The 20,949-nt window shown below is 37.8% G+C and overlaps 2 protein-coding genes across 2 annotated transcripts in view; one reads left to right on the top strand and one right to left on the bottom strand.

The window, feature by feature from the left end:
• Positions 1-3,056, top strand: part of dnah7 (dynein, axonemal, heavy chain 7) — a 96,923-nt gene extending 93,867 nt beyond the window's left edge. Inside the window, exon 65 of the mRNA XM_073845060.1 lies at positions 2,720-3,056. Coding sequence (XP_073701161.1) covers positions 2,720-2,926 — 207 coding nt within the window. The 3' untranslated portion in view covers positions 2,927-3,056. The remainder of the gene's footprint in view (positions 1-2,719) is intronic.
• A 124-nt stretch (positions 3,057-3,180) lies between these two features.
• Positions 3,181-20,194, bottom strand: slc39a10 (solute carrier family 39 member 10). The gene is made up of 9 exons (XM_073846395.1): positions 19,067-20,194; positions 17,618-17,789; positions 17,228-17,403; positions 16,963-17,133; positions 16,603-16,723; positions 12,139-12,462; positions 11,973-12,053; positions 9,396-9,586; positions 3,181-7,349 (listed from the first exon to the last, which is right to left on the bottom strand). Exons 1-9 carry the CDS (start codon positions 20,177-20,179, stop codon positions 7,197-7,199), a joined length of 2,502 nt encoding a protein of 833 aa, XP_073702496.1. The 5' UTR covers positions 20,180-20,194; the 3' UTR covers positions 3,181-7,196.
• Between the last annotated feature and the right edge of the window lie 755 nt (positions 20,195-20,949).

The raw sequence follows: 20,949 nt of genomic DNA, 5'->3' as shown, positions 1-20,949 counted from the left end.
GCAAGGGACGATAATGCTAAATGTGCACACTTTTTTTAGATTCCAAGTAATTGGATGAGTCCAGTTATTAAAGCATGAGAAGGTTATTTGTCATCAAATGTCATGCACAAAAAAGATTTCACAACAAAATGCTAATGGATCAACTGGAAGCATCTAAAGTCAACATGAACAGTATTTTCAGAATATCCAATAAATAAATAAAAAAACATTGGTACTGATAATGTATTAAGAAAGTGAATAATCAAGTGTGATTGTAATTCAAGTGCAGCCACAACACAGCTAGAGAAATGCTTTATTCTCTCTTCAGTACTAAATAATAATACATACATAATACATTTTAAGGAAAATCTGAACTTCAGCAGGTTATGCCCTGCAGGGGGTCTGTGCTGACACCCCATTTTTCACATTTCCTTGAAGATGGCTCTTTTCATCACCATGTACTTTAACCAAGTCTTGGGGTCACTTGAAGGAAGTTTGAGAAGAAAACTCTACATAATAGAAAAGTTTATTGAAATACAGTATGGGACTAAAGTTCTAGTTGTATCTTTATACGGCATATGAATATCATAGCAGGTGAGATATTTAAATAGGTTATTAAATATTCTTACCAGAACAGGAAGAGAAAACAAAGATTTCTATTAATTTTGCCCTCTTTATTCTGTACAATGCACAAGTGCCACGTTAAATAATGCACTCAGTGCTGTTTAATATTCAGACATTTCAGGACAACTCATTACCAAAATAACTTTTTGACAAGAGCCGAACTTAATTAAACATGCATTTGTTAGTTACGGTAAAACTTTGAAATGCAAATTTCTTGCGAAGGCCATTATTAATTTCAGCTGAGAGCACTTCATCTGAAACACTGAAAATAAACACATCCATAGTCATATTAAAACCACCGACTTTTATTGTACCTGTTTGTTTTGGAGGAGGTATATTATTAAGTGCTTCTGATAAAAGAGTTTGGGGACTTTGAATTTGTTTTTAGTAACAGTCTTCTTTGTTTTACAATTATCTTGGATACCAAGCCAAGGAAAATGGGTTAGATTTTCAACAAGAGAAAAATCAATGTTGATTTACTACCATATTCTTAGTTACTCAGAAACAGTTTTTTTTTTTTTTTTTTTTTTTATCTTAAAATACAGTGAGGGGAAAAAATTATTTAATCCTCTGCTGATTTTGTATTTTTGCCCACTGTCAAAGACATGATTAGTATATAATTTTAATGGTAGGTTTATTTGAACAGTGAGAGACAGAATAACAAAAAAAAAAAATCCAGAAAACACATTTCAAATTCAAATTTGTGATTTCAAAACATGACTTAGTATTGTTGGCAAAGAGGTCAGATGTTTCTTGTAGATGGCCACCAGGTTTGCACACATCTCAGGAGGGATTTTGTCCAACTCCTCTTTGCAGATCCTCTCTAAGTAATTAAGGTTTCGATGCTGATGTTTGGCAACTTGAACCTTCAGCTCTCTCCACAGATTTTCTATGGGATTAAGGTCTAGAGACTGGCTAGGACACTCCAGGACGTTAACGTGCTTCGTCTTGAGCCACTCCTTTGTTGCCTTGGCCGTGTGTTTTGGGTCATTGTCATGCTGGAATACCCATCCACGACCCATATTCAATGTCCTCGGTGAGGGAAGAAGATTCTCACCCAAGGTTCTCACCCCGTCCATCGTCCCTTTGATGTGGTGCAGTTGTTCTGTCCCCTTAGCAGAAAAACAACCCAAAGCATAATGTTTTCACATCAGTGTTTGAAGGTGGGGATGGTGTTCTTGGGGTCAAAGGCAGCATTCCTCCTCCTCCAAACACGGCGAGTTGAATTGATGCCAATAGGCTTGATTTTGGTCTCATCTGACCACAACACTTTCACCCAGTTTTCCTCTGATCATCATTTAGATGTTCATTTGCAAACCTCAGACAGGCCTCTACATGTGCTTTCTTGCGCAGGGGGGCCTTGTGGGCGCTGTAGGATTTTGGTCCTTCATGGCGTATTGTGTTACCAATTGTTTTCTTGGTGACTATAATCCCAGCTGCCTTGAAATCATTGACAAGATCCTCCTGTGAAGTTCTGGGATAATTTCTCACTATTCTCGTGATCATTGAAACTCTACGAGGTGAGATCTTGCATGGAGCCCCAGACCGAGGGAGATTGACAGTTATTTTGTTTCTCTTCCATTTGTGAATAATCGCACCAACTGTTGTCACCTTCTCACCAAGCTGCTTGGCGATGGTCTTGTAGCCCATTCCAGCCTTGTGTAGGTCTACGATCTTGTCCCTGACATCTATGGACATCTCTTTGGTCTTGGCCATGGTGGAGAGTTTGGAATCTGATTGATTTATTGCTTTTGTGGACGGGTGTCTTTTATACAGGCAACAAGATGAGATTAGGAACACTCCCTTTAAAAGAATGCTCCTAATCTCAGCTCATTACCTGTGTAAAAGACACCTGGGAGCCAGAAATCTTGCTGATAGATGGGTGATCAAATACTTGTTTCACACATTAAATTTATAACTTTTTTTAATGTGTATTTCTAGATTCTTTTGTTATTGTCTTTCACCGTTACAATAAACCTACCATTAAATCATAGACTGATCATTTCTTTATTAGTGGGTAAACGTACAAAATCATCAGGGGATCAAATCATTTTTTCTCTCACTCTAAGAAATGTTGAAAAAATGCTTCTCATTTACACATACTGTCTTTCTGCAGATCTGGCTGAAGCCCATGAAGAAGCAGGACATTCCTGAGCGTCAGTGCTACATTTCTCCTGTTTACAAGACCAGCGAGAGACGAGGAACCCTGTCCACCACTGGACACTCCACCAACTACGTCATTGCGATGACCCTGAATTCAGACGTACCTCCAGAGCACTGGATACGTCGTGGTGTGGCCTTACTGTGTCAACTTAACTCATAGATACACTGCTCTGCTTCTAGTATCCTTCATTTGACTCTTTAGCAAAGTATCTGTGGCTAAATAATCAAATTTCCTCTGTCTAAAGAGAAAATTTCATACTATTTAATAAACACAAAAAAAATAAGTCTTCCAAAAATTCTAAAATTAATTAATAAATAAAGTAACAGACTTTTAATAGACTACAGGTTTTATAATATATTTTTAAAGAGTAGAAGATTTTAAAAGAGATTTTTAATAAGCAGAAACTCTCAAAGTAGGCTTTGCGAACTTTATTTTCCACTTCTGACAAAGAAATGCACAGACAATCAGCAAGAATGACAAATGTATTAAATGCTTTCACATCCAAGCTGAGTAAACAGAGGATTTAAAACAAATGTCTTCCCAAAAAAACTGACAATACTAAAATGTAAGTAAATTTCTGGATGGTCCTTTTTTTGGAATACACTGTAAAGCATGAAAAAAATTGGTGTGCGTCATTTTTATTTATTATCGAGTTTATTTCTTTGCTCCACTTAACCGGTCTTTCATTTGAGCTCTAGAGCTCAGTTACTTTCACTTGTCTCATGCATGTTTCCATCCAATCAAGTACATTTGATGAACGCGATTAATAACGATGCACACCCATGAGAACAAATAAATGGATGTCACATGGTGACAGGATAAGCATGAATCACATAACATGCCCCACCAACTCATGACAGTAGAGGTTTCAAGCAGCGAACACAGCCAGTGGAATGTGTAGAGGCGACTGCGGGCACAGGCAGCGCTTGTGCGCAATTTTAGAAACAGCCCATATTTGGCACAATCAAAATGGTGCACACTCATTAATGAGAATCACATCAACAGGGGGACAGATTTGATTGTAGTCAGACTTCCAGACAAGTGCACATAAGGCCAATAATTGAAATGTGTGCATGAATTTCAATAATGGGAGGGTGTCAACAACGAGAGCATTTAAGATTGTCAAAAAGAACATTTCATAACTCAATTTGTAGGTTAAAAAAAGGAATGGTTCTCCCAAAGCTTTGTATGGAAAGTAAGTTTTTAGATGGTCAGTGTATAAAAGGTGCTGATGTCTCACAAAATAACAGTCTGAATTTTGCACAAAATTACCCAGTAATACCAAACATGTCATATAATTAAAATAAGAAAGTAACAAAGGTGTTTCCAAATGCCAACTTGTTCAACAAAACCACAAGTCTTCAGTAGCAAATCTCCTTTGGGGAACATAATCATTTCATGAACGTCTTCGACTGTAACAAGATCATTATTTACAACTCCACTTGGATATGAAAATCAACTCAGAAAGTAGTCTAGATCATGATAATTACTATTTTATCAATGAACAAATAGACCTCCCAAAGAAAACGGATGTATTCCTTGATGGACAGATATGCGTCGACAGTTGTTCTTCATTTAAAATCACAGCGTTTTAGCATTAGCTTTAATACTGGACTTGTTCAGTCACTTTTCAGCTGACCTCATGACTGCGATCGGTCGTTCGGCAGCACCGTGTCACACGTTATTCAAAACACAGTTGCATACCTATTTCTTCAATACTCAACGTTGGCCAAAACACTAGTACAATCTTAGCCAATAATAACAGAAAAAAAAAAATAATAATAATAAAAAAAAAAAGAAAAGCTAAAGAAATTCTAAGACTGAGGACACTCCCATCACTATAACCAGTAAATATAGTGGAAGAAACAAACAAGTAGTCAATGCTAACAGCAAAGCGCAAACCAGTAAAGAAAAGAGCTCAAGTACGTTGTTTTTCATGATCCTGGCACGCAATACTATTGAAGCCTGTTTCCACCACTGATTAAAAAAAGGTCATTGCGACTTTTTTACTCAGATTTGAGATATTAATTCAGAATTTTGATTTATAAAAGTCGGAATTGTGAGATATAAACAAGGAATTCTGAGAAATTTATTCGCAATTCTGACAAAACAACACGCAATTCTGAGAAATGAAGTCAGAATTACGTGATATACATTTGCAATTCTGACTTTTCTCTCATATAAACTTACAACTGTGAGTTCTAAAGTCAGAATTGCAAGTCAAACTCACAATTCTGAAGTTACATTTCTGAGAAATAAAGTCAGAATTGCAAGAAATAAACAATTCTGACATTTTTCTCAGAATTGCAAGTTTATATTTCGCAGTTTTTTCTCAAAATTGTGAATTTATATCCTGCAATTCTGACGTTATAACACGCAACTGTGAGAATCGAGAACTTATCTATTTTTTCTTCCCTCAAAAATCTACTGTGAGTTTATAACTCGCATTTATTGTGAATTTATATCTCACAATTCAGAATTGTGAGAAAGAAAGTCAGAATTGTGAGATACAAAGTCGCATTTGCAAGAAAAAGGCAGAATTGGGAGTTTTTATCTTGAAATTCTCACAATTTTGAGAAATAGTCAGAATTGTAAGATGCAAACTCGCAATTCTGACTTTTTCTTGCAAATGCGAGTTTACATCTTGCAATTCTGAATTTTCTCAGAATTTTGAGATATAAACTCACAATTTGACTTTTTTTTTCTCAGAAATGCCAGTTTATATCTCGCGGTTGACTTTTAAAAAAAAAAAATATTCTGAATTTATATCTTGCAATTATGACTTTATAACATGCAACTGTGAGAATTCTGAGAACATCTTTTTTTTCTCCCTTCAAAACTGGACTTTATAACTCGCATTTACTGTGAGTTTATATCTCACAATTCAGAATTGCGAGAAAAAGTCAGAATTGTGAGATACAAACTCGCAATTCTGACTTTTTCTTGCAAATGCGGGTTTACATCTCGCAATTCTGATATAAACTCACAATTTTACTTTTTTAACAGAATTGCGGGTTTATATCTCGCAGTTGACTTTTTTTTTTATTCTAAATTTAGATTTTGCAATTATGACTTTATAACATGCAACTGTGAGAATTCTGAGAACATCTATTTTTTTCTCCCCTTCAAAACTGGACTTTATAACTCGCATTTACTGTGAGTTTATATGAAAAAGTCAGAATTGCGTTATATAAACTCAATTTCAAAAAATAAAGTCAGAATTGCATGATACAAACTCGCAATTCTTAGAAATGAAGTCAGAATTGTGAGATATAAACTCATAATTGAACCTTTTTCTCAGAATTGTGAGATATCTCAGTTGACTTTTTTCTCAAAATTGTGAATTCATATCTTGCAATTCTAACTTTGTAACATGAAACTGAGAATTCTGAGAACGCATCTATTTTCTCTCCCCTCAAAATTGGACTTCATAACTCGCATTTACTGTTTTATCTTGCAATTCTGATTTTAAATTGCGTGATATAAACTCACAATTTCAAGAAATAAAGTCAGAATTGCAAGATAAAAACTCACAATTATGACTTTTTCTTGCAAATGTGAGTTTATCTTTCACAATTCTGACATTATAATTTGCAACTGGGAGTTCGTATCATGCAATTCTGAGAAAAAAAGTCATAATTGTGAGATAAAAAAAAGTTGCAATTCTGACTTTTTCCTTGCAAATGCGAGTTTATATCTTACAGTTCAGAATTGTGAGATATAAACTCACAGTAAATGCGAGTTATAAAGTGAGTCAAATTCAGTGGCAGAAACAGGCTTTCATACAATACTGACCAGTACTTCTCACAAAACAAAACAAAACAAAAAAGCAGCGTAGATGCCAGTTGGACTCTGTTGCACCATATAAGCACAGTTCTGTGCCTGACACTGAGATGGTGTGACACACTAGACATACACAGCACAAGACACCAGTTACGAATGAATGGACTGAGATACAATACAGACAAATGAAGGAGCTACACATGACACTGAATGAGTGACTGATGAATAGCTGCTTCTCTCTAGGACACAGTATTAGGACTACAATATTAAAGGGATAACCCAAATACTGGGGAGTGCTTCTCATGTGCTGTGGATATGTCTGATTGAACACATACTCGGTTTAAAAAAAAAAAGAAAGAAAAAGAAAAGAAATGAATAAGGACAGGAGAGAACGGTCTAGAAGCTACATCTACTAAAGACCTTGAAGATGACAAGCAACCATTTTGAGTGGCCTAGAGAGGAAGAGATGAGAGATGATGAAATGTAAACACGTTTGTTTGCATGTCCATGTCCACTGTAAGCTACTGATGCTGTCTTTTGAGACATGCCTGCAAGACTGTACAATCACAAAACAAAGCCACTTTAAGGCAAAGCACGTGTGTGAATGTAGCTGATGAATGACACCACCCCTGACCTCAGGCTTCTGCTAGAAGCCAAAGTCAAGCACTATCTGATCCTCAAAGATGGCGATCAGCAACATGATGCCAAAGCCTGTGAGCATCCCCAAGTTCTGCAGGACAAAGTGACCCATCTCACAGCGTTTGTGCTCCTCACTGTCACCATGAAGCATCTCTGGCAACTGAAGAAGAAGAAGAGGAATTTCACATTGTTAAACAGAAGAAATAACATTCTAACATTAATAACTCACAACAAACATTAAAAGGATTAGTTCACTTTCTAGAATAAAAGATTCCTGATAATTTCACCATTTCATCCAATATGTTCATGTCTTTCTTTCTTCAGTCGTGAAGAAATTATATTTAAGGAAAACAATTAATTCATGATTTTTCTCCATATAGTGGACTTAAATGGTACCCCGCAAATTTGAACAATCCCAGCCAAGGAAGAAGGGTCTTATCTAACGATCGGTTATTTAAAAAAAAAAAAAAAATACAATTTATATACTTTTTAAACCTCAAACGCTTGTCTTGTCTAGCTCTGCCTGAACTCTGTTTTTTCCAGTTCAAGACAGTTAGGGTTCTAACTTCTCATTCTCTGTTTTGCCTTTTTTTAAAGGGTGTTTGATGATCTTTGCATGTTCACCTTGCAAACACTGGGTCGGTACTTCCGTAGCAATGTAGGACGATTTTGAAGTTGAGGGAGAAAATAAAGAGTTTTTTGACATACTCTTACTGTTTTGAACCAGAGATGCACAGACTACTTATGCACAACGCAGAGAGAGACAAGAAAAGCATTTGAGGTTAAAACAAATATATAAATAGTTTTTTTTTTTTTTTTTAATAACTGATTGTTTCGCTAGACAAGACTCTTCGTCCTCGGTTGGAATCGTTTACAGACGCATTTGGGATCGTTTGAAGCTGCATTTAAACTGCATTTTGGAAGTTCAAACTTGGGGCATTATAGAAGTCCACTATGGAGAAAAATCCTGAAATGTTTTCCTCAAAAAACAATTTCTTTAAGACTGAAGAAAGAAAGACATTAACATCTTGGATGGCAAGGGGGTGAGTACATTATCTGTAAATTCTTGTTTTGGAAGTGAACTTCTCTTTTGAACTTGCAGAAACATCTCACCAAAAAACTAAAAAAAGTTTAGAACCAAAAGCAATCTTCTGGAATCATACTGGATTTGCACGTGCAACAGATGGTTTGCAACAGATGTACAGTATGTAGGTGAAACACCCGATATACATTGCATGCAAGTGTTGGAACAAAAATAAAATGCTTCCATTGTAATCAGAAAGGCATCAATTGTGTAAGTAAGAAATGTATTGTGCAGTGTAGACAGCTTTGTTGATTGTAATCATTTAATTGTTCACAGGCGTGCAGAACTCAGGGAGCTTGTGCTGAACGGCAGGGATCAAACATTGTGAACATGCAATGAGTGACAGCTTTAGTGATTATAATGAAAGCGCTCTAATATTATCTATAATATTAATAATTCATTTGAAATTTGAATAATTGTTGTGCTTTTTATGCTGCTTAGAAGCCTCAACAGCACCAAATGAATTCACAAACAGTTGTCAGTTTATTTTGAATGTGTCATTCAAAACAAAGGCCACTCACACTAATTTTTACATTGGAAAAAAATGCAAGGTCTAGAGGTGTGTCTTTTTAAAGGGTTAGTTTACCCAAAAATGTCAATTCTGTCATAAATTACTCACCAAACCTGTAAAACCTTCATTTATCTTCTCAAATTAAGATATTTCTGATTAAATCTGAGAACCTTCGGACCCTGCATGAACAGCAACGCAACTACCACTTTCAAGGCCCAGAAAGGTAAAATTATGGTTGAACCACTGATGCCACATGGACTCAACGATGACCTTGCTAGCTTTCCGGGCCTTGAACATTGCTGTCTATGCAGGGTCAGAAAGCTCTCAAATTTCATCAGAAATATCTTGATTTGCGCTCTGAAGATAAACAAAGGTTTTGGGTAAATTGTGACATGCATGAGACGCTACAAAAAACATGAGATGTGAGCATAATCTTCAAACGCATCCATCTAGAGCATAGAAAAACAATGGAAAAGCAGTGCAGTGAAATGCAACGTGTTTCTTTGTGAAAGGCCCATAAGATGGCATGTTAACAAATCATTTCAAGCAATCAATAATTATTTATGCAGTGCAACTGGCAAGCAAATAAATCTGCATTTTGGTTCTCTTACCATATCCACTAATGCCACATAGAGAAACATGCCAGCAGTGACGGCAAAGATCCAGCTGGTAACGTTGTGCGTGTACTGTCCCACAGCCGTGCCGATCACCATGCCAGCATATGCCATCAGAGCAGAGAGGACGTTGTACACAATTGCTTGCTTTACTGACATCCCAGCCTTCAATAAAACAGCAAAATCACCTGGAGGCAAACACAAACGTGCACTGTTAATGTACAATATACAGTGTACAGCAGTGTGGGTATAGTTAGTTTGGCCCATACCTGACAATAATCTCTAAAAAAAAATCTCAATCCATTTCATGTGTTTCAGCAATTCTATGCTCCTTTGTTCCTAATTACTGAATATATATATGTGAGGAGGAGCCTTCACGTCCATTGGTCCTCTCTAAACTGCACTCTGGACCTTTGCTCTGTGTCACCTGGCCCAATTAAATCGCTAGTCAAAGGCGATTAACACCACTGCAGGGTAGTAAAAAACTCTTCATTATAGCCGTCTTTCTCTAGCCACAACGGGGTGAGAGATTCTCAGACAAAATAAAAAGAGCTGCTCCATCAAATGTTATTAGTGTTTGAGGAATCAAGTCCCATCGCCTCCACTTGATGGCAGACAGTACAGGTAAACAACATCAAATGCAAAAAGACTGTTGTTACATCAAAGGCCTGCGCTGTTTATGTTACTTCTTCTGTGGTATTGTAACGTCTGGTTCTTTTGTTTAAACAAAAAGGGGATTTTAAAAACTAGTAGCCCTCTAGACAGCAAACTCTAAACTTTATAAAAGCTTGACTGTTTTAAAAGTTGTTTGTGCTGCTGTGTTGTATTAGTTCACTGTTTTTCATTCAGTCAAACATGAAAAGGAGAGAAGAGAAAAACAGCTGAAGCTCTTCGCCTTGATGTTCCTGAGTTGATGACAATCGATAATGGATAAAGGGTTTGAACCAGGACTGCCACATCATCCTAAATCTAAAAGGTTAGTCCACACACACAAAAAAAATTAAAATTCTGTCATTAAAGGGGTCATATGATGTGGTTTCTTGTTTTCCTTTGTCTTTGGAGTGTTACAAGCTGTTTGTGCATAGATAAGATCTGTAAAGTTGCAAAGCTTAAAGTCTCAAACCCAAAGAGATATTTATTATTAAAGTTCAGACTCAGCCACGCCTTCCTAAAATGGCTCGTTCAAACACACCCCACATGACCATGTCACGGTGTGGGTAAATTTGCATAACACCGTCCATATGTATATGGAAAGAAAGAAGGCGTAACTTTTACCGGCTGTAGTAGTGTTGCAGCTGCCATGTCGTGTAGACGCAGTGTGTTTAATTGCGAAAGCGAAAGTACTTTGTTTAACCTTCCAAATGAGGACACAACTCACACATCAGTGGTTAATTTATATTTATAACACTGTTCAGGAACAGTACAACATAAATATTAGATTGCTGTGCATTTCATCCAAGGACTGTTTACTGAACCTGGGAGAGCAGCTTACAATGGCAGCTGTACACAAAGGGTTAAGGCTATAAAGTTGGGCAATTCCAATGTTGCAAGGACAGTCTGCGCTTCTGACTGGCGGCCTGTAAGTACTTCTTAATATTTAAAGAATTTGCTACTGACTATTCAAATGCAAATTTTGAGCAGTGTAGAGTTGTGCTTGTTGTTTCTCATTCTACGATTGAAAATGCAGACATGGTGTTATGTTTACGCGACGCAACGCGTAAAAAGGCTGTATGAGTCATTATAATCAGTAGTTATGTCCCCACTGAATGCAACAAATGCCTTGTTTATAATGGGTTTTATTGTTTCTGTCTCGTCGTGCTGAGAAACGGCATCACAGCATGATAAGGGGTGTAACATTTTCTTCACACGCTTGAGGTATTCGGCCAATCACAATGCACCGGATAGCTGGCCAATCAGAGAACACCTTGCTTTTTCATCAACGATGAGTTTTGTAAAAATCGAAGCTTTTCAGAAAGGTGAGGCAGAGAGGAGCAACAATAATGTACAGTATGTAGAAAACAATGTTTTTTTAAAACCTCAAACCGCATAAACATGCATTACACCAAATACACAAATAATGCTCTTTTTAATGCAACATGATATGAGCCCTTTAATTACTCACCCTTATGTCGTTCCAAACCCGTAAAACCTTCATTTATCTTTGTAACACAAATTAAGACATTTTTGCTGAAACCAGAAAGCTTTCTGACCCTGCATATCGACTTGATTCAACAATTTCTTCTCTTCTGTGTCAATCTTTGATGCACATTTACAAAAGTTATTTTTGTCATAGCTTCATAACATTACGGTTGAACCACTAATCTCACACGGACCACTTTAACAATATCCTTACTACCTTTCTGGGACATAAAACATGTCAGTTGCTTTGCTGTCTATGCAGAGTCAGAAAGCTCTCGGATTTAATTAAAAATATCTTACTTTGTGTTCCAAAGATGAACGAAAATCGTATAGGTTTGGAATGACGAGGGTAGCGCGAATGTAATTTGTTAGACATCCAGAGAGGTGGAGCTGGAAGTCATTTGACTCTCAACTGCAACTGGTTAATCCACTTACCTAGTTCATGAGGCAGTTCGTGACAGAACACAGCCACTGAAGTACTAATGCCACCTGTAATATTAGCACTGAAAGCAGCACCTGTTGGTGACAAACACAGTCCTTCAGATACAGAAACCCTTTTAATTTAAGACAAACGAATCTGCTAATGTTTACACAAACTGACCTATAGCAAGTCCATCACTAAAGTTATGCATGCCATCTCCCATTATGACCATCCATGCTATGCTGGCAATCCCTGCATCCTTCATTTCCTGGTCAGAGTGACAGTGCCCTTGGTGGGAGTGACCATGGCCATGGCCGTGTCCATTTCCATGTCCATGCTTTTTTGACTTGGCCTTTGGCCCACTGTCCTCTTCTGTTTTTACCACCACCTTGTAGGGATGATCTGAATCAGAGATTGCTAGCGGCATTTTGCTGGGTGAATCCAGAGGCTGCAACTCAGTCATCTGAGTGTCATTGTGTCCAGATTCACACGTTGTACTTTCTCCTGTATGAAAGAAAGACAATGGAAGGAGTTACTTTAGTGATGTAGTAAGTCTCAGCCTCAGACGTCAGGCCCACAAACAGTCGGCTGAATGTCTGATGCATATAGCACACAAAATTGGAAACACTTCAGGAGTTTTGAAGTCCTCACTGGATTAGTTAAATACTACAGGATTTCTGGGAGACGTGTGTGTCGCGTTCTTTTACGTTCTGCCTGGAAACAAAAATGCTGTGATGCCCTCAAAGTAGTGTTAATTTCGTCAGACGAGACGAGACGAAATATGTTCGTCAACGACCTTTTTTTTCATGACTAAGACGAGACGATGACAAGACTGCACCACTGTCCAAAAACGCTGACTAAGACTAAATTAACATGCATTATTGTTGACGAAAAAAGACGAGACGAAAATGTTTTGCATAAAATAAAAACTAAGATAAAATCTCTCTTCATTTTCGTCTACAATCGTCTCTGCTTTTTCATCAGCTGTTACGGCTTTAAAATATTCAAACTGCGCTTTGGCGCGCTGGCTGGCGCTGAGCCAGAGACGGACGAGCTCTGCTCTTGTCATATAATCACAACTATGCAGTGTTTTTAACCACATAACGCTTATTTTAGGTTTCAGACATTTAAATACACGTAAGTACTAGTAAAAGGAGACATTTAGAGTTTGTAAAATACACACATAGGTCTATGGAAGCAGCAAATAACAATCTATTCAAATATAATTTGCCGATGTGTTTTATTCATATCACATACACATAGGCTTAGTAACTAAAAAGTTCACTCTATTCCTCTTCCAGTTCACCAGCCACTTACTTGCATGTATTTCGGGAGAAACGGATGAATGTATATGTGCTGTAAATACGGCTGACAGGACTCTCTGAGTCTGAACGCCAGCGCGAACAAACATGGCCGCGCCCATCTCACGTTACAGATTACGACCCAGATCATTTATATAGGGTTTTAAGTACGAAACATACTAATTCACACATATTTGTGAATCGGAATATTAGATAGTTCATGGCATGGTAAGCAAGTGTGTGAGTATTTTGGATAAAAAAGGAAAAACGAAATAAAAGCGCTCTATCTGTCATACAGTGTTATGGTGTCTGTGTTGTGACACGTGACAAGCTTGATGCGTCGCCATGGAAACAATAAGGACGAACGTTCTAAAATAACGGTCGCTTAAAAAAAACTAGAATATTTAAAACTCACCACTGAAAGGGTTAATCATTTGTGAATGTGTCTCCTAAATCAGAAATTGAAAACCAGACACATTTAACATTTGCATTCAACAAAAATCATTCAACAAGTGTATTTTGTCAGGTAATTATGACATTTAACCAATGTTTGAGATATGTGAAACACTTTTTTTGCTGAAATGTGTATCAGTAATAATCTCAGTAATAATGTGTTATTTTAAAAAAAGACTACAATTTTTTGACTAAACCTAGACAAAAATATATTGAGTTCTTTTTTGACTAAAACTAGACTAAAATTAAAAGACTTTTAGTCGACTAAAACTTGACTAAGATACCTTGAGTTTTCTTTTGACTAAAACTAGACTAAAATGACGAGACTTTTAGTCGACTAAAACTTGACTAACAAAAAAAGATATGTGAATGACTAAATATGACTAAAACTAACAAGGACATTTGGCACAAGACTAAGACTAAGACTAAATTAAAAATAGGTGACGAAATTAACACTACCTCAAAGAAAAAGAAAGCTAGAAGTATGCGAAATATGTAAAGTTCGTCGCATAGACTCCTTATTATTGTGGGGACATTGGGGACAAAACGAAACATGATTGGTTGCTTTTCCTGTCAGTCATATGGCCTCTTTCCCAGACTTTCTGCCGTCAATCTAGACAGGGTTCCCACTCTAAGCCAAAATGTCAAATTCCCTGACTTTCACTGACTGAAAAGCTGAATTTCCATGACCTTTTTTTTTGCTTTTACCTGTTAAATGCACTTTTAATTTACAGTTTTTATGCTTTCAGGGGTTAAATGCTCTGAAGGATTTTCTGTTTGTCATCAAGTTCATCATTCAGACTTTTTATTTCTTCAAAAAAAAAAAAAAAAAAACAATGTAGATGACAGAAAAGTTTTTGCTTTTCTGTCATCTACCTTTAACACCCAGTCTTTGAAGTGGTCATATTGTAGCTAACGCTCTTGAAATTGACATTTTCTTGGCATGTTTGCCTTAGTTAACAGGTACAGCCTGGTAATGACTGCATTTGACTTAAGTGATTGCCAGCTGACGAGCAGGAAGGGAATAAAATGGCACTTAAAAATAGCCTAAAAATAACAATAGGCAAAACGTGTGAAACAACGGTATAGAAAACGGTACAGAGAAATTACATTTTGATGTATGGAAACAAAAATATAAAGCGACAAACAAAAATCCCTGATATTCCATGACTTAGACAAAAAAAATAAAAATAATTTACGGACTTTTCAATGTCATGATATTCCAGACGCGTAGTAACCCTGTCTAGACATTTGGCTACGTAAGACTAGTTTGTAGTATAATGTCTGAACTTTTCAGATTCAAGACCTTTTGGTCTCGGTCTTGACTGACTAAACCTACCCATGGACTCTTGACTCTTGGATCTTGAATAATACTGCATCAAGCTTGGTGTGCTACACAGTTTGAGTTTGTTCTTATACAATGCCTTGCGAAAGTATTCATACCCCTTTATTTTTTCCATGTTTTATGTTGCTGCCTTAGGTTAAACTGCTTTTAATTATTGTTTTTTCCCACATCAATCTACACTCCTAATGGCAAAGCAAAAAACAGGTTTTTAACATTTTTGCAAATTTATAAAAAAAAAACAAATAATAATTATTCTATTGCATAAGTATTTATACCTGGGACACTTGAAATTTAGCTCATGAGCATTCATATTGCTTGTTACTACATGTCAAGTGAATATAACCTGTGGCAAATTAATTTGAATGGTCATGATTCGGAAAAGCCCACACGTCTTAATAAAAGGTCTAACAGCTGAAAATGCATGTCAGAGCAAAAACCAAGCCCTGACATCAACAAAACTGCCTGTAGAGGTCAGAAACAGGATCGGATCAAGCCACACATTTGGGGAAGAGTTCAGAAAAATTCTGCTAGATTGGAGGTTCACAGAAGCATGTAGTCTCTATTAACCTTAATGGAAGTGGTTTGAAACAACCAGGACTCTTCCTAGAACTGGCCTCCTGGTAAAACTGAGCAATTGATGGAGAAGGGCCTTGGTTAGAGTGGTGAAAAAGAACCTGATGGTTTCTCTAGTTGAGCTCCATGATCATAATGTGTTCACCGATCTTGGCTTTATGGCGATGTGGCAAGACTCAATCCTCTCCTCAGTGAAAACACATTAAAACGGATTCAGAATTTGCAAAAAAGCACCTAAAGGACCCTCAGATTGTGAGAAAAAAGATTCTCCGGTCTGATGAACCTCAATTCCAAGCATCATGTTTGAAGGAAACCAGACACTGCTCATCACCTTAAGAGTACCATTTCAACAGTTAAGTGTGGTGGTAGCAGACTCATGCTGTGGTTTTTCAGTGGTAGGGACGGAGTAGAAGAAAAGCTCAATGCATCAAAATATTGAGATAGCCTTAATGAAAACCCATTAAGCATTTAGAACCTCAGACTGAGTAGAAGGTTCCCCTTCCAACAGGACAATAAGCCAAAGCACACAGCAAGAGTAGCTTACAGACAACTCTGTGAATGTTCTTGACTGAACCTAATCAAACCTGAAAATGTGCATATACCCCCATCCAAGCTAACAGAGCTTGAGAGGTGAGGAGAAGAATGGCAGATAGTTGCCAAATGCTGATGTGCAAAGCTTGTCACATCATACCCAAAACAACTTGAGGCTGTAAAGGTGCTTCAGCTAAATACTGAATTGCAGGTATGAATACTTATGCAAAGTACTTATTTCAGTTTAACATAACAAAACGTTAGAAAAAAAATATGAAGGGGTATGAATACTTTTTGCAGGGCACTGTAATATCCTTACAAGGGTTCCGTACATTGGAAAGAAACTCAGAAGCATCTCCATGATATCAAAACACCCCACAACTTTACTTAAAAGCCAAACAAACTGTGCTGGGATTTGATGATGAAATGACGAAGACCCACCCTCTGTTAGAGGCTTCAGATGGAGCCACTCGGCATCTGAACGCCTGTTGAGTTTGTGGTCTGACAATTTCCTGCCAATCTTCGCCTGCTCTCCTTTCTTCTTCCTCTGGCAGAGGCTTCCCTGTGGAAAGCATGAGCAGATAACTGTGTATAAGCACTAGGTTCTAAGAATAAAATCCAAGGTTGTTGTGCGGTGCACTAAAAGCCCCACTATCTGCAGCAATTATGGATTATATTTTAGTCTTCTGTAGCTCTCAGCTCTGAACAAGCATGTGTGAAGTAAAAAGCAGCTTACATGCCACTTCTGCAAGATTTCTAACACCACTTTTTCTGTGTTTAAGGTATCGTGGTGCCTCTCACCCTTTGGTCGCTGTAGTGTTTAAACATGCCAATGCAATGTTCAATGATAAAGAGGAGGTAGATTCCTGCTAGTGCAGTCAGTCCTTTCCAAACTCCATCAAACTTTGTCAGAAACTCTTCGGGTTCTTCCTCCGCATGTTCTTCATGGCTGTGATTGTGGTCACCTTGAGACTGTAAGGTATAAGAAAGGTTTGATTACTTGCACATTGTCGTTTGGACCTTTGCGATGGTTAAATCTTTATTTGTCCCCAAAGAGTGAACTCACATGAGGGAGCAGATGCAGTAAGGCGTCACCGCTGAGGGTTCCCACTGCCAGCGCCACCAGGAAGGTCAAGAGAAACTTGAAACAGGACTGGTTGAGGATGGGCACCAAAACAACACCCAGCAGAGACAGCAGGCTGATGATGGTGATCGACACAAAGCCCCACATCCAGATCCATACTGCAGAAACATAAACAACAGCAGTGGATTTCGACTGGGACTCGTCACCGGACTTACTAAGGTAACTCTAGCAACATTAAACTTTTTTAATATGGTTTAACAATGAGGTTTACTATGTGAGTTTACCCTTTTTAGTAACTAGCAAACTACACAGATAGAGAGAACTGTATATGAGTGAATATACCTTGTCCAAACAGAATTATACTAGTTGTACCTGAAGATGTCACATCTTGTGCTTCAGCCTCAACGTGGTGATAATGAAGGATGCAGAAGCGTCTGTCTATCTGATAGAGCAGTGCTGGACATAAATAGGTGAACTGCTCTGGAGATATTAGAGAATCCGAGGTCAGTCCGTACTGGTGTAGCAGCTGTGTTAAATTCAGACACTGAGGGCGAGACAGACAGATTCAGTTTTACTTTGATTTATTTCTTGATTCTCTATAAATTTTTCAACACATTGGGACAAATGATTATTTTGATAATCAATTAAATTAACAATTATATAGAACGATGGATGTAGAAAATCCCCTAGTTAATGGCTGTCTGAAAGACTAATCTGTGTTAATGAAGCAATTCCTAATTCCTAGTGGTGGATGAAGTACACAAATCAAGTATTTGAGTAAATGTACAGATACCCTAATCAAAATTTTCTGACCCTGCATAAACAGCAACGCAACTGACACGTTCAAGGCCCACAAAGGTAGTAAGGACGTCGATAAAATAGTCTGTGTGACATAAGTGATTCAACCTTAATTTTGTGTGAATAGAGAACAAAAAATAACAACTTTATTCATCAATTTCTTCTCTTCCCTGTGACAGTGTTCAATGCATGTTCATGACAGTACCATGCATGGTACTCTTGTGAATGCACAAGGAAAACAAGAAATTGTTATTTGAAGCTGTTATTTTTGTTTTCTTTGCATACAAAAAATATTCTCATAGCTTCGTACCTTACTACCTTTCTGGGCCTTGAACGTGGTAGTTGCATTGTCACCTACGGGTCCGAAAGCTCTTGGATTTCATCAAAAGTATCTTAATTTGTTTTCTGAAGATGAACGAAGGTCTTACGGGTTTGGAACGACATGAAGGTGAGTAATCAATGACAGAATTTTCATTTTTGGGTGAACTATCCCTTTAAATATGATAAGGTTCTAATCAATGAACAATGCTTAAATCTATTTTTATTTTAATATATTTCATCCTACAATAAGGAAGAAAGATGAATATGTTAAATGTATTGATCAGCAAATAAGAATAAAAAAATATTTACCAAAACATACATAATCAATAATTACACATACAGAAATCCTGCATATCAAAACTTTAAACTTCAATATACTAAAACTCCAGTTTAAGCTACTGAAGTGTGCAAACAAGAAACAGATAACAAAATATGTCAGTGCTAATCCTCTCAAAATTATACATTATAACATAGATACCTTGCTTAAAGCAGGTCATCAGAAATCTGACAGTAACAATTTTGTTTGTTACGAAGGAATCGCTTTGATACCACAAACATTTTTTTAAAGACATTTACTAAACTTTTAATTTTAACTAATCCCTGATTAGACCAACTAAGAGAAACAGTTTCAAGTGACTCGAGGCACATCTGAAGAACAAAATCATTCATAAACAACCACACAGGACAGAAACCGAGACATACCTCCTCATGTTGGTGAAGAACACCATGTGGATGTGATTTCACAGACAGGTCTTCTCCAAGCACCTCTCTCCTGCCCCTCTGCGGCTGAATAAGGCTGTGATGCTCATGATCATCTCCGTTTGGCTCCAGCTCACCAGCCTGAGTAGCAGTGATGCTGGTCTTGTTGCGGTCGCGATGAGCTCTGGCTTTAGGTGGTCTACTGTTTCTTCTGGGTTGTGTGGTGGGTAGCTCAGTTGGGCCAGAAGGCTGTATTCTGGGTGTCAGATGAGGCGTCGCTGTGTTGTGCTCCACGCTGTCTGGACCATGGAGATGAGGGTGCGGATGCTTGTGGTGATGGTGGTCATGATGATGGTGGTTTTGGTCACTAAGATCATTATTTTCAGGTGCATGTTCACTACTCCTTTGGTCAAGACTGTCATGGTCAGCTTGAGTGTGAGGACTGTCTGTAACATGCCTGTGGATGTGTTTATGATCACTGTCTTGCTCATGTTCATGATCATGATCATGGTGATCGTGATCGTGATCATGATCGTGTCCCTCAGATCCACTGTGAGTGGTGCTCTCGGCTCGAGTGCCAGGTGTTTTGCTGCACGGTAGCTCTTCGGCAGAACCATGTTGTTCATTCTCGTGGTGGGAATGTTGATGGTTCTTGTGTGGGCCATGGGGCTTCTGGTGAAGGTGCGGATGTCCGGCTGTGTGCGAGTGCCGTCCTTCCTGAACCTCAAGAATATCTAAGTGTGCAACATGATCGTGACCCAGATCTTCATGCTCAAGCCCAACCACGCGCACCTCGCCCAGCCCTAAACTCAACAGCAGACTCTGGAAGCCTTTAAAATCCAGACGATCCTTGTGGCCGTACCGACAGAACAACTGTTGGATGTAGTAACGCTGCTCGTCCTCTGCAGGTACTCCGTGGCCGCTGTGGACAATCTGGTCCGATAAACCATCGCAGGGCGATTCTGAAATCTGCAAGTCGCTGTGGACATGGTCGTGGTCACCGTGGTTGTGCCCGTGATGATGGTGGGACCCTCCTTCATGGCAGTGACTGCACTGATGGTACAGCAGGGTCAGCACACAGAGAAAGCAGAATCTGGTATGTGTATGAACTCTCATTATCTCCTCGCTTAGAAACCTCTGTGAAAAAAGAAATCCAACTTAGTAAACCATAAATACACCAAGTTGTTCTAAGGAAGTCAATACGATTTATGCCAAACGTCCCACGAACAGACAGGAAAACTGGGCTAACCCATCTAGTTCCTTTTTTGTTTGGGTTTTATTTGATTTTTGTCCCTGAATGATAGTAAGAAGAAAAAAAAAAGTTTTTAAATGTCAACCTGCACTTGAGATAGACATCATTTATGCTCATTTGTGACCCTGGACCACAAAACCAGTCATACAGGTCAGATTTCCATTGATGTATGGTTTGTTAGAATAGGACAATATTTGGCTGAGATACAACTATTTGAAAATCTGAAATCTGAGGGTGCAAAAGAAATCGAAATATTGAGAAAATCGCCTTTAAAGTTGTAACTAATCAAAAATTACGTTTTGATATATTTACGGTAGGAAATTTACAAATATCTTCATGGAACATGAACATTTTGACCCATACAATGTATTTTTGGCTATTGCTACAAATATACCTGTGCGACTTATGACTGGTTTTGTGGTCCAGGGTCACATTTTTGGTAAAACAGTTCGATATTTAAAGTAGCATGTACAAAAGACCTGAACCGGAACCTGTTTTACAGAATTTTGTTGCACATAACCCCCATAAATCCCTTATTTGATTATATAAAAATAAATAAATAAATGGGTTTTCATCTTGAGAGCCATGTTTTTATAGGAAAAAAATCTAGATCTATCCTTTTTTCCAGGGGGCT

Source organism: Garra rufa, chromosome 8, assembly GCF_049309525.1.
Source record: "Garra rufa chromosome 8, GarRuf1.0, whole genome shotgun sequence".
NCBI classification, from domain to species: Eukaryota; Metazoa; Chordata; class Actinopteri; order Cypriniformes; family Cyprinidae; genus Garra; species Garra rufa.
This window is presented reverse-complemented; position numbering and strand designations above follow the sequence as displayed.

Bases quoted from the DNA above. Each gene is read 5' to 3' on its own strand.
- slc39a10 (XM_073846395.1), bottom strand. From the start codon at position 20,179: ATGAGAGTTCATACACATACCAGATTCTGCTTTCTCTGTGTGCTGACC. The intron at 12,463-16,602 runs GTGGGTCTTCGT...TCTTTCATACAG, and splicing joins TCTGAAGCCTCTAACAGAGG to GAGAAAGTACAACGTGTGAA. The intron at 9,587-11,972 runs GTAAGTGGATTA...GTTTGCCTCCAG, and splicing joins CGAACTGCCTCATGAACTAG to GTGATTTTGCTGTTTTATTG.